Source organism: Vipera ursinii (assembly GCF_947247035.1).
Source record: "Vipera ursinii genome assembly, chromosome: 5".
Classification (NCBI taxonomy): Eukaryota; Metazoa; Chordata; class Lepidosauria; order Squamata; family Viperidae; genus Vipera; species Vipera ursinii.
Window position 1 is genome coordinate 73,733,423 of NC_139518.1, and position 15,647 is coordinate 73,749,069.

The following is a 15,647-nucleotide window of genomic DNA, read 5'->3' on the forward strand; positions in this document are numbered from 1 at the left end:
CTTCCACTCACATGTCTAATGGTGAGGGTCCCTGGGAGTTGCGGTTCAGAAGTCCAGAACTTCCCTACCACATATTCACACATACAGATCCACACTTGAACAATATATATGTGCTCACATACAGTAATAAAATCATCATATTCAAGTGATGATTGATTCCCATTTGTATTTCAGGAAATATATATGAAGGCCTCAAAAGAGATTGATGGTCCCATCAGTTCGGTTCATCGATGGGTGGACATGAGTAACATCACTGTTCAGCTCAACTCTACACACACGGTAGTGTACCTCCATGGTGATGTTCTAGGCCAGGGGTCTTCAAACTTGGCCCTTTTATGACTTGTGGACTTCAACTCCCAAATTCTCAGCCAGGCATGCTGGCTGAGAAATTCTGGGAGTTGAAGTCCACAAGTTATAAAAGGGCCAAGTTTGAAAAACCCTGTTCTAGGTAGATGGTAACAATACAAAACTATTTACAATGCAGACCTTAACATTTTACATTATTTTTCCAAAGGGTAAAACATGTAAACCAGCCTTGGGATACAGCTTTGCTGCAGGTACCATGGATGGACCAGGGATGTTCAATTTTACTCAAGGCAAGTAGAAAGAAATATTAACAGATTTTATTTATTACTATTACTCTTTCTGTTACACAGCATTCCACAATCTACTAGTCTGCATATGTTTTGGGACTGCAGCTTTTCAAATTCTCAGGCACCACATTCTGTAGAGCATTTTAGTCTGGAAGGCAAATTTGGAGAGCCAGCTTGGGGAAGTGGCTAAAGTGCTGGGCTAGAAATGAGGAGACTGTGAGTTGTAGGCCTCCCAAAACCAAAGTTGACTTTGGACCAGTTACACTCTTTAAGCTCAGTGCATCTGACAAGATTGTTATTGTGGGGAAAATAAGAGCATTAGCCATGTACAGTGTCTTGAGTTGACAAAAAATAAAGGTAAATCTAATAAAAAAAATTTAAAGGTGTACATTCTGCCTTGACCTTGCAATACAGAGCAACAGATTCTGACAAATTTGGGAACTTGTTAATCTTTTTGTTATTCAGATTTCTATATATGGTATGAGGGAAAGACCTTGGGGCACAGGGTGAAGAGATGCTGTTTAGGGAAGAGTCAGATAAGAGAGGGCATAGCAAGCAGTTGGATAGTATGGGCAAAGATGAAGCTCAGAAGGGGTTCCCACTAGCTTATCAGTAGCATTTTTCAATTTACTTTTAGGTAGAATAAGACCTGCTGCTTTCCTACCCTAGTTTCACCAGGTAATAAAACATTGTTCAATAAGGTAGTTTTGAAGCTTTCTATCACCATTGTGCAAAGGACACAAGGTAGAAACAAAACAACATGAAATGAAATACACATGGCTTAAAGATGTAAATTAATACATAATATTAAAATAGAACATTCTTATAAAATGGCACAGTAGTCCATGGTTTGGCATATCAGCAAAGTTACTGAAAACAAATCATGTTCCAGTTATCTGAATGCTATTATTGCTTATGTTGTATTTCTGCACTGAAGTTTATTTAATTAGTTACTTGAGTATTTCATTAATTAATCAGCAGGCCAAGCCCCATTCATCTAGGGAAGATCAATGGGATAGCAAAGATAGCAAAACTATACAAATTATAATAATGCATATATATACATACATACATACTGCTAATCTGGGTATCCATAAAGATTCTTGGAATTTGTAAGAGGAATTTCCAATCTTCATTCATAAGGAGGTCATTAAGAAATCTTTTCCCAAATTTCTTGCCAGCTGGGCTAGGTTGCCATTTATGAGATAAACTGTCTTACCCATTATTTGTTGATTGGAAGTCTACTCCCTCTTTTATTCATTTCCTGAGCTCCCACAATCTTTCTCAAATCTTCAACTTCTAAAAAGAAAAAAAAAGATTGCTGTAAATATTAGACATCCTTAACTTTACAATCAGTATTCACCATCAATCAAAACAAATGATTTATACTTGTAAACATTTTTAGATGAGTTTCTCATTTGTTTGCTAAAAGGCAAAGATACTGAAACTAGAAATCAGTTAAATGCCTCTTGACAATTATAGATTATATGAGGGCAATTCGGAAATAAATCTCTGTTTGATTATCAATGACAGACACTTGCAGATACAGAACTTTTATTATACACATTACTAAACTACAACATTATATTATTTTTAGGCATAATTGCCATTCAAATTGAGGCGTTTGTCATAACATCTTACAAGTTTTGAAATTCCTTAGTAATAGTCACTTGGCACCACATTTGGGCTATGGGTGTGTGTGTGATCAAAAACATTCCAACAGAACTATTTCAAAAGTTCTTGGGTGTGCCTAGCGGTGTGCGAGTGAGCATTATCATGAACCAACACCACACTGGAAATCAGCATTCCCCGACATTTGTTATGGATGGCTCGTCTGAGTTTTCGTAATGTTTCACAGTAGACATCTGAATTGATGGTCGTACCAGGCTCCATGAACTTCACTAGCAGTACTCCTTTGGCATCTTCACATTTGGCAGGATTTTCTATGGCACCACTTCTTGTGGTTTGGTGTTGGTTCATGATAATGCTTGCCCACACACCATTAGACAGACCCAAGAACTTTTGTAGCAGTTCCATTGGGATGTTTTTGAACATTCCCCCTATAGCCCAGATTTGGCGCCGAGCAACTACTACTAAGGAATTTCAAACCTTATAAGATATTATAACAAGTGTGTCAATTTGAATGGTAATTATGTCAAAAAGTAATGTAATGTTTTAGTGTTATAATGTGTATAATAAAAGTTCTGTATTTGCAAGTGTCTGTCATTGATAACCAAACAGAGGTTTATTTCCTAATTGCCCTTGTATAAATTATACTCTTTCCCCCAAAAAACCCAAAATAAAAGTACGTAAAACATATGCTTTTATGTAAGTCTTGATTCATGGCAACTACAACGACAAGTTCCTGTGGGGTTTTTTTGCCAACCTTTTCAGAAGTGGTTTCCCATCATCTTTTTCCTAGGGATGAGAGAAAGGGACTGGTCCAAATTTATCTTATGGCACAGTCCCAGCCTCCCAGCTTCCTGTTTTTCACTACTTCACCAAATTGATTCTTCTTTAAAAAAGGGCATATGTTCTTAAATATTATATATTAATTCAATAATGTATTTTAAAATGGTAGAAAACTTTCTACTATTGCATTTTTTTTTGAACAGGCACCACTGAAGGCCACCCGTTCTGGGATGGTATCCGTGATGCTTTCCTTGTTCAACCATCCAATGAATCGATAGCATGCCACAAACCTAAGCCTATTCTACTTCCCACAGGAGAGGTATGAACCATTAGATCTTACTCATTGGCTAAACTAATTATTGCACCACAGATTATATTCATTGCCCAGCAGCAGCAAGAAGTGCAGCCCTTGCTCAGATGTAATGTTCTGGGAAAGATCATAAAAGTTTGACAATATTTCCTACTGTTTAATAGGTTTCACTTTGATGATACACTTCATGTCACAAAGGCAATAACATTTGCCTTTTTTGAGGGGAGGATTGTGGGCATCAGGGGACTTGGAATAGGAATGGAGTCAGAGTACCTAAGGCATGTCCCATGGCTCCTTAAACAGGAATAGCTGTAAGCTAGATGGATGGGATGGGAGGGAGCATGATCTGAAGGCTGGATAGTAGGAAAAGACTGGTGTAGTGATGGGCAGAGAGAAATATTACGGGTTGCATGTAGCAAACCATTGCAGGAGATTGGAAATCTGATGCCGATCCCCTTTTTGTCCTTCAGGCTCATCTTCAAGTCTTGGTGGAAACTTGTTGAACATCTTATCCTTAGGTTATTTTTAAATTTGTTTATTTGATTTTAAAGCAAGAATGTTGGGGGAAGGGATGGGGAGAAAAGGAATGGAACACAAATCCATGGTAGATAAAACAGATATATGGAAAAAAGTACAGTACTGTATCAAAAAGTACTTGGAGTTGCCAAAGTTGCTGAAGTTTAATCAGAATTTTTGAGAGCCTGATGTGAGACAACTCACACAAATTTAGCAACTCATTTAGAAATACTGTCTCTACTGGTCTATGTGTTAGGAAGAAGAAAAATCATCAGTTGGTTCCAGATGGGTTATCAGCAATACATTGATGATGATATCTAGCTATATACCTCCACTCCAGACTATAGCAATAGCAACAGCACTTAGACTTATATACCATTCCATAGTGCTTTACAGCAGTGGGTCCCCGACCTTTTTGGCACCAGCTACTGGTTTCGTGGAAGACATTTTTTCAACGGATCGGGGTTTCACACGCTACCTACTGTAGATCCTGCCTATGTGCAGATGAAGCTTCTCTCACTTGTGTGGCTCGATTCCTAGCAGGCCATGGTCCAGTATTGGTCCATGGTCCGGGGGGTTTACTGCACTCTCTGAGTGGTTTAAAAATGTTAACATATTGCCCCCAACAACCTGAGCCCTCATTTTACTGACTTTGGAAGGGTGGAAAACTAAGTCGACCTTGAGCGCTGAACTTTGTCAGGATTGAACTCCAGGCTGCGGGCAGGGCTTTCTATGCCAGAGAAGTTGTGAAAATACTTTTGGTTCATACATTTTCAGATAGTTCTATATTTAACCTTGGATGGAGGTATTGCCATAAATTGATACACAATTATTTGAACCTCTTTCTAGACTTGCTGCTGTTTTTTTGAGTAGCAAGTCGCAGTTATGGCCAGGAGAGTCTCTGCTAGTTTTGTTGATTCACTAGTGCAACCTTTTCTAGACCATTGCAATCTATACCTCATCCTTTATTCTCTTGGTTAAAATATGACATTTCCAGGTGACTTCTGCAATTTGGCTTCACCTGAAGGTTATCCTTGGAGAAATTCAGGAGCTGCAGCTGATGTTGAATGCAACTGCCTGCTTAGTAACCAATGAAAGCCAATATAATAGAGTGATTCATATGTTGCAATAGATGCACTTACCGGGTGGTATGTGTGTATGGCTGTTGGGTTGGTTGGCGTAATGCTGCTTAATTAGTGTTTATTTCTTCTGACATTTTACAGGTATTTATTATTTTACGGATGTGAGTTATCCAGAACGTATAAACTAGATGATTATACAAATATGTGTAAGCAAGCAAGCAAACAAACAAAAAAGGAAAGAGGCAATGCCATCTCCTTTGAAGCATTTGGTTCCTTACAGTTTTCTGTTTTCATCTTCCTGTGTGGAGGATTCACTTCTGAGGAGGATGCAGAAGAGAGCAAAGCCAAGCATAAAAATGTTATGCTTCACAACATGCGAGTTTTGCATTCTACTGAGTAACCAGTGCAAAACGTTAGAAATGAAATGTTATATTAAAGCCAAAAACAGGGTTGTTCAGAATTCATTCATTCATTCATTCATTCATTCATTCATTCATTCATTCAGTTTGTTTGTTTATTTAACAAATTTATATAGCCACCCATAGGTGACTCTGGGTAGCTTACAACATTTTTAAAAAATAAAGAATCCAACACATAATAAAACAGTTAAAAACCCTACCCCCACCTTCAATGGCAGCAACAATGCTATCAGATTAGCCACTGGATTGGCTCCAGAATAAGCAGAGTATTGGCAAAATACACATCTCTTCCTGTTGCTATTGTCTAATTTTTTTGGCACAAGGCTGTCATCATTATCATCATTTGGGAAATGGAAGGCACAACAACAACAACAAAGTAGAAACTTCATGACATCAGTGAAATAGTGGAGATTCTTTAGTTTATTGTTTGAAGTTTCAGGAATTGGGGATTCTAGGTTTACTGCATTTTAGGTGCGCTAAATCTAACAAAGGATTTGTGTATCATACCATATTTCCAAAGGTTACAGATGGAAAACAGTAAGGAATCAATTCTAGGGGTTGGTCTGAGAGTTCCATGTGCTCACGTTGCCCACCCTCTTCTAATGTTTCACAAGGCCCTTGAGTGATAAAGGAGAGTAAATGTGGTTTTATTGTTGATGACATTATATAATATAAAGGCTGATCTAAGATTTCCTCTTTCTTCTTGAATTGCTTAAGCTTACCAAGCCTTACCCGTGGCAGTCCCATATAATCGATATCCAGATGTTTACCATTGGATCTGCAGCCATCTTGGCTCTTCCAGGAGAGTTTACGTATGAATTTATATTCTGTCTTTATAAGATAATTCCTAAGCATACTTGGTATTTTATGGTTACCTTAGAAAAAGAAAGCAGTTTTATTTAGGAAAGGCTTGTTCTGGAGTGGGAAATATAGAAAAACAGACAAGACCAGTCAGAATTGGTGTGACAGATGGAAATTCAGTAAACTGAAACCCCCATATACTCTACCTATGTATTATAAAATTAACAAACAATAAAGTCAGTTATTAACATTACAATATTCTTGAGCTAATTTAAGGTGATTAAGATGCAATCCACCATTTGCGGGGGGGATTGTCCCATTAAATTAACTGAATCTTGAGTAGCATGTTTAAGCCCTAATTTTTTAAAAAAATGTGACAAGTTAATAGTGACTCAACTATTTGGTTAGTTTCCATAGATTTCCATTGCATCAGAGCAGATAGGAAACGGTTTTGGTATTCTCTTGCTCAGAAATATCAATGTTTATAAGTTTTTCATAAAGAGAATAATTTAATGATCTTCTTTGGCAATCAACAACCCTTTAGAAGGTTATAGAAACTGATCCTCCTTTTGTGTGTGTGTGTGTATATGTGTCTTCCAGGACAATGGCTGGCCGAAGAGTCCGTGAAGCTGTGAAAAAAGTAAGTTGGCAGTTTTAGAATAAGAAAGGAATTAGGGAATGGTGGTAGAACAATTTACTTGCAATTTTTAAAGGACTCATTCAACTTGATAAAAGAGCCTTTGTCTTTGGAAGAAGTTCAGAAATTTTTAGCAGTGGACTATGACATTCCTGCACATACAGGTAATCCTTGACCATTCATTTAGTAACCATTAAAAGTTACAATGGCACTGAAAAAAATGACTTACAACTGGTTTGCATGCTTGCAACTGTCACAGCATCCCCATGTTACGTGATCAAATTTTGGTTGCTTGCCAACTGGCATGTATTTATGACGGTTGCAGTGTCCTGGGGTCACATGGTCACCATTTGGGACTTTCCCAGCTGGCTTCTGACAAGCAAAGTCAATGGAGGAAGCTAGATTTGCTTAACAAATGACATGATTCATTGAATGACTATGGTGGTTCCCATAATAACCAAGCAAAAAAAGGTCATAAAATTGAACATGACTCAGGCAACACAATCATTTCACTTAGCAACTGAATTTCCAGTCCCAGTTGTGGTTGTTGTAAGTTGAGACCTACCTGTATTAATGAGTTAAGGACTACAATATTGTGAACATATATGAAAGTCTTGTCCTTCATTACATAACTTACTAACAAACTGCAGCTCCGTGGTTTTTTTAAAATAGCAGGATTACCATCAATGCAAAAACAAACAAGCAAAAAACCCAACAACTGTTGGAGAAATTTTTCTTTTCCCATGGAAAAAAATGTCCATGTGTTTATTGAGGAATTTCAAAAGGCAGCTGTGTGCATTTTAGTTTTTGTATCACAGTGGCAATTTGTTTTTAATTTGTCTTATGATTGCCCAGACAATAAATATATTTATTCACAGCTTCTAGAATAGATGGATTTTTAGATGAATTTCTCCTTTTTTATGGCCCCTCAATTTCTCCTTGACTTCATAATTGTCTAATACCCAAGACTTAATTAAACCCAGGCAATACATTTTTGTGATAAAAAAAATGGTTCATTTGATAAGAAAGCAAATAATTTCTTTTAAGTTTATTTTGGGAATAAATTAATATTGACCACATTTATTTGTAATAATAATAATAATAATAATAATAATAATAATAATAATAATAATAATAATAATAATAATAATAATAATCTCTTGGAAACACTAGGAATTAACTCTTGGTTCTTATCTCCTCTTTTACCTAGTTCTTTCTGGTAATTCTCCCGCTTCCTTTCCCACTCAGATGCTTACTTCACATTGCATTGCAAGCAATCTCCCACTCAAATCACAAACATCACAAATCCACGACCTGTGTATGAAATTACAGCACTGTAGCCTACTTCAGGAGCTTTTATTTTCAGAGCTCTGCTTATTAGGGATTACAGTCTAAAGAATGATGAAGGGATTGAACTGCAACATATTTTTGTTAGACAGTAACTGGTTGCAGGATTTGCTTGTTTTGCACTGTGCTTGGCGAAGTTCCTGCAGTAAAACTATGAGTGCGTGATGCAAAGAATTTTGTTCTTTAATTCACATGGCTTTTTTTCACAATTTGATGCTGATTCAGCTGAGAGGGAATAACTTGCCTAAAGTTGTCTAACTGGCTTCCGTGCCTAAGAGAATCCTAGAACCCGGGCTCTCCTCTTCTTTTTCTAGAAACTTAAAATATTATATCTTATTGGCTCTCTAGAATATCTTCTTAGAATTTTGAATTTCTTCTAATTCATGGATGTATTATGTTATGCTCAAGAAAATCAGATGGAGAAGAGAACATACATGGTGTTGATACCCTTAAGCCTTTTGCCTCTGGCTGCCTTCTCAGCAAATTTTGGATGCTGCACATCGAAATATTTCAAACCTAGAATTGTTCCACCCCACACGACTGCACTGCTCTTTAATCAGTGCTCAGAAGCCCTCGCAAGCTTTTGTGCAATTGTGATAGTCTTAAGTCCCTAGTGTTTACAAGTAGACCTATAGCATAATTATATGATCAATATGACTAAATCCATAGGATGGACTAGAGGAGAGAGAAAATAACTGTCTTCTTCTTGAGAAGACTTGTTTGGTCAGTTCAGTAAATCAGTTTTATAATTGGGCCTTGACTATATTTATATTTGATCCCTTGGGTAACAGGAGATTTTACAGTAATTTAAATATGGCAAATATGTGACCTCTTTGCTGTTTAAGTATGGGGCAAAGCTTAGGATACCTGATTCTTTTCAATACCAGTTCCTTACATGTTGGTATCTTTGTTTAGTATCTACAAGTTTTCATTTAAACAGAAAGGAAGATATCTCTTTCTTCCAGGCTCTATTAATACATGACTGTTTTATTTGCCAGCAGCTTTCCTATTGGAGGAGGGATTTTTTGCAGACATTAATGTAATAGCCTGTTGTAATTATTTTGAGACAGCCTATTAAATTTTAACATGTTTCTGTTTGCTATTGTGATCAATGACCGTAATAAAAATAGTCTGTTCTAATTATTTTAGGGCTGCATCTTTGACATTTATCATATTTTCCTTTTTTCTAAATTGCTAGCCATGGTAATAAAACTTGAACACGTGATTAAATGCTCTATGCTTTGAATTTAGAATTTCTTTTCTTTTCTTCTCTCTCTCTCTCTCTCCCTCCCTCCCTCCCTCCCTCTCTCTCTCTCTCTCTCTCTCTCTCTCTCTCTCTTTCTCTCTTTCTCTCTCTCTCTCTCTCTCTCTCTCTCTCTTTTTTTCTTTCTCTTCTGTTTCATAGGAATTTGAAATTCAAGGAAAAGCAGGAATGGATATTATAATTTCAGGATTGTGCAGTGTTTACACCCATTATGTAACTACTTATGAAGAATATCAGGTAATTAACTGATAATATTCTCAAGACAAAAATAGTAGCATTAATCATTTATGGCTACAGTTTGTAGAAAATTTAGTTTTCTGTTAGGACCATGAAGCAGTCATGAATTCATAGATCTTCATGTTTCACTTTGTAGGTTCAACGATATGAAGGAGGGTCCACCATTTTTGGACCACACACGCTTTCTGCTTATATACAGTTATTTCAAGGTCTGGCCAGAGCGCTTGCTACGGTAATAAGAAATTGCAACTATGCAGTGTTAAAGAACTAAGATCTCTGACTCTTAGTTATAAGTGGAAATAGTGTGCAATCTGAAGAGGTGTACATATGATAGAAGGTTTCAAAAGGGCTGCATTCTAATATGGAGATGTTCCATCAATTTAAATTCCAAACAAGCTATTTTGTTCTTCATCTCAGCCCCTCCCATTGCCCATAAATGTGCTGTTAATCGGTGCTGACTACTACCTACCATCCATGTAAAAATTGTTCAAGAGAATTATTTTTTTATCAAGTACATTCCCAGAGTAAGCAAGCAGCAAGGTGTAAATGCTATTGCTTCTATAATTTGCTATGGAAGTTTAAAACTAGACCTGTTATGGGACAACTCGCCATGGCCAATTCACCATACAGGACAATTCAACAATTCACTTCAATTGTTTCAAATAATTTAAACATTATTTTAATTTTTATTACTCACATTTCATTTTGTCCCTCCTTTCAGTGGTGGGATTCAGCCAGTTCGCACCATTTTGGCAGAACCAGTAGCTAATTTTTTGTTGCCCAGGCCCAGAATGCATTTCTGGAAGCGGCATCCACAAAGAGAGCCAATTGTTCACATATCTGAATCCCACCACTGCCTACTTTGGCATCCTTCCTTTAATGATTGTATTCCATTATTCCTAGTATATTATTAGTATAACTCTTGTCCCACCGCGAGTTGTCCCGTGCTGAATTGGCCATGGTAAGCTGATTGTGGTGAATTGGTTGTGGTGAATTGGCTGCTGTAGACCCATTTCAAGGAGCCTATAAATGAAAACGAGAGGAAAAGAAAAGAAAAATAGAAATGAGGATTTGGAAAAGGATACAGAAATGCTGAGCAGGATGTCCATGCAGCAGAATATTGTTTATTACGGTATATAATCCCTCTCCATTTTTCCTTTGCTTTATTTCCTGGTTAAGATTAAAGCACCTTTCATTCCAAACTGAATTACATTTGTTTCAGAATACCACTCAAGATTTACCAAATATCCCAGAGCCACCCATCTTAAACATAACAAACCTGAATTTTTTGCCACCTGTTATTGATGCAAAGCCACTTGGCCAGACTTATGGTGATGTTCTACAAGATGTTCAACCAACATACAAAATGGTATGTGTACTTCTTCCTTCCCACCCCCAACCATTTTATTTGGCCGTACTTTTAAATCTTCTTTAATCGTATCATTTTTGATTGGCAATATACTAAGCTTACTACATACTGTAACAGTATCCCAGTGTTTCAAGAATTCCCAATGGTGCAGCAATGAGGACCCAATGGTGCAGCAATTAGATTAGGATCAGAATTAGGAAACCTCAAGGCTCACAGAGTGCCTTTAGATCAGATCTCTCTCTCTCTCTCTCTCTCTCTCTCAAACTAGTCTGTTTAATTTTTATGAAATTTATACCTATTTTTTAATATAAAAAATATTTGAGTCACAACAACAAAATAAAGTGCAAAATATAAACACGACAGTAAAATGAAAATAAGGATTGTGCATTTTCTGCTCTAGCACCCACCCAAAAAGAAGGTGCCAATTATTCTGGTCTTTTGTAAGGCCTTAGAGGCCAGGTTCTGGACCTGGGGCTCCAGAGGGGACCATATCCTACCTGTATTAGTAATTGTTGATTCTGATATCTTCCTCGATTGTTTGGTATTTTAGTTTATTTACTATAGTTTTGCATTTAATATTGTTTGTCACCCAGAGTCATTTGTTGAGATGGTCAACTATACAAACTGATAAAATAAATAAGGACCCCAATTGCCAGTTAAAAGCTTAGGGGAAAAAAACACTTTCTAAACATATCCCAAGAAGAAGGATCAAACACACTGGAAACCAGTATCTTTCAACCACATCAGATGCACCAAAAAGATACCATAGCTGATGGTAGCAAATGCTACTGATTTGTTTATTTATCAAATTTATTTGCCATCTATCTCGCAATATTCAGGACAATTGGTAGGATTGAACTCCTTCTCCATTTGGTGTAATTTCCAGTATAGGTCATTCACAGAGGTGACCAATACAGTCTCAGTACTATATTCTAGAATAAAGTCTAATTGAAATGGGTTTATTAAATCAGCTTCATCCAAATGCATCTGGAACTGTGAGGACATAAGTTCCTCAATCATCTTATCTGGACAGCAATATTTGAGAGTAGTTTATAATTATAGAAGTAGGGAGGGTTCTTCCAGTAAAAGTCTTGTACCTTCCTCCTTTTGTGGGGTAGATATCTGTCCTCACTCAAGGACCATCTATATGCTGGTGATCCCTAATTGTACATCGTAAGCCCAGGCTGCATAGGTGAAGCTATCAGTGTTTTGACCTAGACTCTGGAGGCTATTTAGCTTGGTGGGGAGAAACACTCAATTCTAATAAGGAGTGTTGCATTTCTCCATTCAAGACTAGTGAATAATTTGGGGTTCCTCCTGAACTCACAGCTGCTGCTCCCGAGGTATCCCTGGACAGCCTCTAGCCACTGAGTCAATACACGGACAACTTCACTTTGTGCTCAATTTGTATCCTTCCATTGACATTTCAGGAAAGGGGGATTATATTCCATATTGAAGCTTTGAATGCTGCTGTAAATGCCTGCAGTCGTACTAGAAGGTTTCAAGCACTATTTCCACTCTTTAAAGAAATGCCTAGCAGTTCAAGAGACTTGTGCCATAGCAGAACTGACTGATTTGTACCAAGTATGTGATTTACAGTTCATTTTCTCAAAACTCATTCCATCTCTTTCCCCCAGGGGCAGATTGCTGAAGTGCATTTTGTAGGAGCAAATCCAAGGAGTTCTGCAGAGTATATGGTGAGATATGAAACAAATGGAAAGATTACTCAGAAAAACTGAGCGAGTCCTTAGATTTCCTGCATTTGACCAAATAATTCTGAGATCCAATTTCTATTTATTTCTCCCTCCCTCTTTCTCGTCATAATTGTAAATATGGATGGGGAAGAGGAAACAAATGAACACAAAAGATACAATTTAAATAATAAACCATTAGATAATCTAAGAAGGCCCTCTGATCTTATTCAATATATGTCCATAATTGATAGTTGCTGAGGAGCTATTTGGATATTTCATGTCTCTATCACTGATTATTTCTTCCAGTCCAATTTTACTTTCCTTACGGTGGAGAAATATGATAACATTTCTAAAGGCTGGCAAGTGCTGCATGATGATGCCTCATGGGACACTAGGTAAGCAATCCTAACAAGACTTTATATATTTCACCAGATATTCAAATTGTGCTACATTTTCCAACAACAGATGCACAGGATCATATGATGTCACTTAGGTCTTTTTAAAATATCAAAACGGTACAGGAAGGTCAAAATTAAGACCAGGACCTGCATGGAAAGAGGTGTAAAGGTTAATTTTATTATGTGGCACCTCTGTGAGGTTCTTTTTTCTGAAAGTAGACAATTATGAGAGGATAGAGCTTGGGAGGAATGATTTCAACACTTTTCTAAGCACAGGTTGAATCAGTACAAGCATAAGATCTGGCAAAAGACATGGCATGCATCTATTCACAGGCTCTTTGGACGTGCTGTAGTGTTAAACAAAATGTATACAGATAAACCTTACATAGATAAAAATACAATGTACTTTAATAAGGAGGCTATTCCAGTTCATCTGTGAGCTTTGAAGTGACAGGTTGAGTTGTATAGATATAATAATCCAACCATTTAGTCACTGATATATGATGTAATCATTCATTTCTGCATATTAGGTCGTTAAAGGCTTTGGCCATAAATGAAAGATAATTTCCAAGATTGTTGTTTTTCCAAAGTTTGCTTTTTTTTTAAACTACTGTTTCCCTGAAAAGATTTGCTTTTCAGGGAAAAGTACAAGGTAGGCAAAAAAAGAGAAAAGAATTAAAAATAAATGAAAGTACAAGGCAGGTAGTGTTCCTCTTTTCTCCACAGTGAATGAATTCCTATAATCATAGGCTACAATGTAAGGCATGAATGTGTAGAAGACTACATATTAAGTTCTAGTTAAGATCATTTATTGTTTATACCTATGCACAAGAATTTAGTCAACTAATGGTCAGCATTAAATTGGCAGTAGGTAAGAGTTAATGGAATTCAAGAGGATCAGGACTTAGGCCATTTGGGAAAAGTCTAGGCCAGGGGTCTTCAAATGTGGCCCTTTTATGACTTGTGGACTTCAACTCCCAGAATTCCTCAGCCAGGCACCCTGGCATCCATATTGAAATCTGAGATTTATCTGCATTTAACTGAGTCAAGCCTGCATTATCTTCAAACAATCACTTTCATTCATGAAACTTGTTTTTCTCATTAGGTTGATCTGGAAGAAAGGCAAGTTGGGCCAAAGTACATCTATAATAGAATGGCACATCCCAAGGACCGCTGAATTAGGAAAATACAGAATACAATATTTTGGACACAGTAAACAATTATTCGGTTCAGTCCAGGCATTTAATGGGTCATCTTCAACATTTGAAGTTTCTTACTGATAATATTCTATTGAAAAGCATCAAGTTGTCACTTTCAGCTTGGAAAAAAAAGAATAATCTAAAACCTCCTTTATTGTCCATTAAGATTTTGCAAGTTGCTATAGCAGAGACAGAAAATATACTATCTGTTTGGCTGTGTGCAGCCTGCAGTCCCCAGTACTATCAAACTTTGGAAACTCATTGTTTGCATACTACTAAAAATTTGTTTTGTCAATTTTGCAATGCAAACCCATCAGAAGCAAAAGCGGCTTCTAAATTAATGCCCTATTCTTTCCAAAATAGTCACTGCATCACCACCATGGTCAGGGATGCCCTTTAAACCTTCTCTGAAATAAAGACTTTGCAAAAACATTCTTCATATCTTCTCTTGGGAAATCTGCATTCAATATTTGAAGGAGCAAACTACAGTATGGTGTGAATCCTCGTGCTGCAATTTCTGAAATCTAATGTATGTATGAAGGAGCTAGAACTAGGACTCCATGTTGGTTGTGACCCATCACAGATAAATAATTTGGCTTACTTGGAATTATCAACAAGAGAACCAGTAATTAAGCCTAATCAACAATTTGGAATGTGCTTTCTGAACTTTGGTAGGTTGATTTGATGAAAAGGTGGTTTATTTCACCTTGGGCTGAAACTGATGAAGGGACACAATCAGATTATGTACAGATTGTTTAAGCTATGTTTGCCAATGAATTCAACAAACAGTTTGGTTTCTAAAGCAAAGATCAGAGAGCAAAATACTTTGTTTTATCAAGCAACAGTGAAAATTGAAAATAAGAACAACATCAAAGATACATAATTCAGAACCAAGAAGAAGTGTGTCCATGCAGCTGGATATCTTCAGTGGGGCTGCTACTAGTGAGATGATCCTGAACAAAATGCCCTACAAAATTGTCTACACATGTTATATACACATAAACACTGCTTTGGAGCATCAGATACACTTGGGGGCATAAGTATCCAATAGTCAGTTAATCCCTTTTTCCCTCCTCTCTCTCTTATATTTCTAAAACATGTATATAAGAATTTGGGTCAGCTGCTGGCAAAATATCCTCAGTGGGAGGAAGAGGAGGGGGAGGACAAGACGTCTGCCATTTTCTTTTGATTTTTTTAAAAAATATGTTCAAAGTTGAATTTAGGTTCCTACCAAGCTGGTGGAGTTCCTGATGCAGCAATTTCCAAATTCTGTTGCAGATCAGATAGTATATTCAATAGTTGAGCTAGAGATATTGAATAGATTTCCATCAACTCCACCAAGTATTTGGCATACAGCTGAGAAAGAATG

The 15,647-nt window shown here is 36.9% G+C and overlaps 1 protein-coding gene across 1 annotated transcript in view; it reads left to right on the top strand.

Moving 5' to 3' along the window:
- The window catches only part of ASAH2 (N-acylsphingosine amidohydrolase 2), a 47,620-nt gene extending 32,971 nt beyond the window's left edge, over nucleotides 1–14,649 (top strand). Inside the window, exons 10-20 of the mRNA XM_083364133.1 lie at nucleotides 175–279; nucleotides 515–596; nucleotides 3,209–3,324; nucleotides 6,050–6,144; nucleotides 6,734–6,773; nucleotides 9,523–9,618; nucleotides 9,755–9,850; nucleotides 10,841–10,987; nucleotides 12,625–12,684; nucleotides 12,988–13,076; nucleotides 14,185–14,649. Of these exons, the coding sequence (XP_083220259.1) occupies nucleotides 175–279; nucleotides 515–596; nucleotides 3,209–3,324; nucleotides 6,050–6,144; nucleotides 6,734–6,773; nucleotides 9,523–9,618; nucleotides 9,755–9,850; nucleotides 10,841–10,987; nucleotides 12,625–12,684; nucleotides 12,988–13,076; nucleotides 14,185–14,359 (1,101 nt within the window). The 3' untranslated portion in view covers nucleotides 14,360–14,649. The remainder of the gene's footprint in view (nucleotides 1–174; nucleotides 280–514; nucleotides 597–3,208; nucleotides 3,325–6,049; nucleotides 6,145–6,733; nucleotides 6,774–9,522; nucleotides 9,619–9,754; nucleotides 9,851–10,840; nucleotides 10,988–12,624; nucleotides 12,685–12,987; nucleotides 13,077–14,184) is intronic.
- Nucleotides 14,650–15,647: the final 998 nt, after the last annotated feature.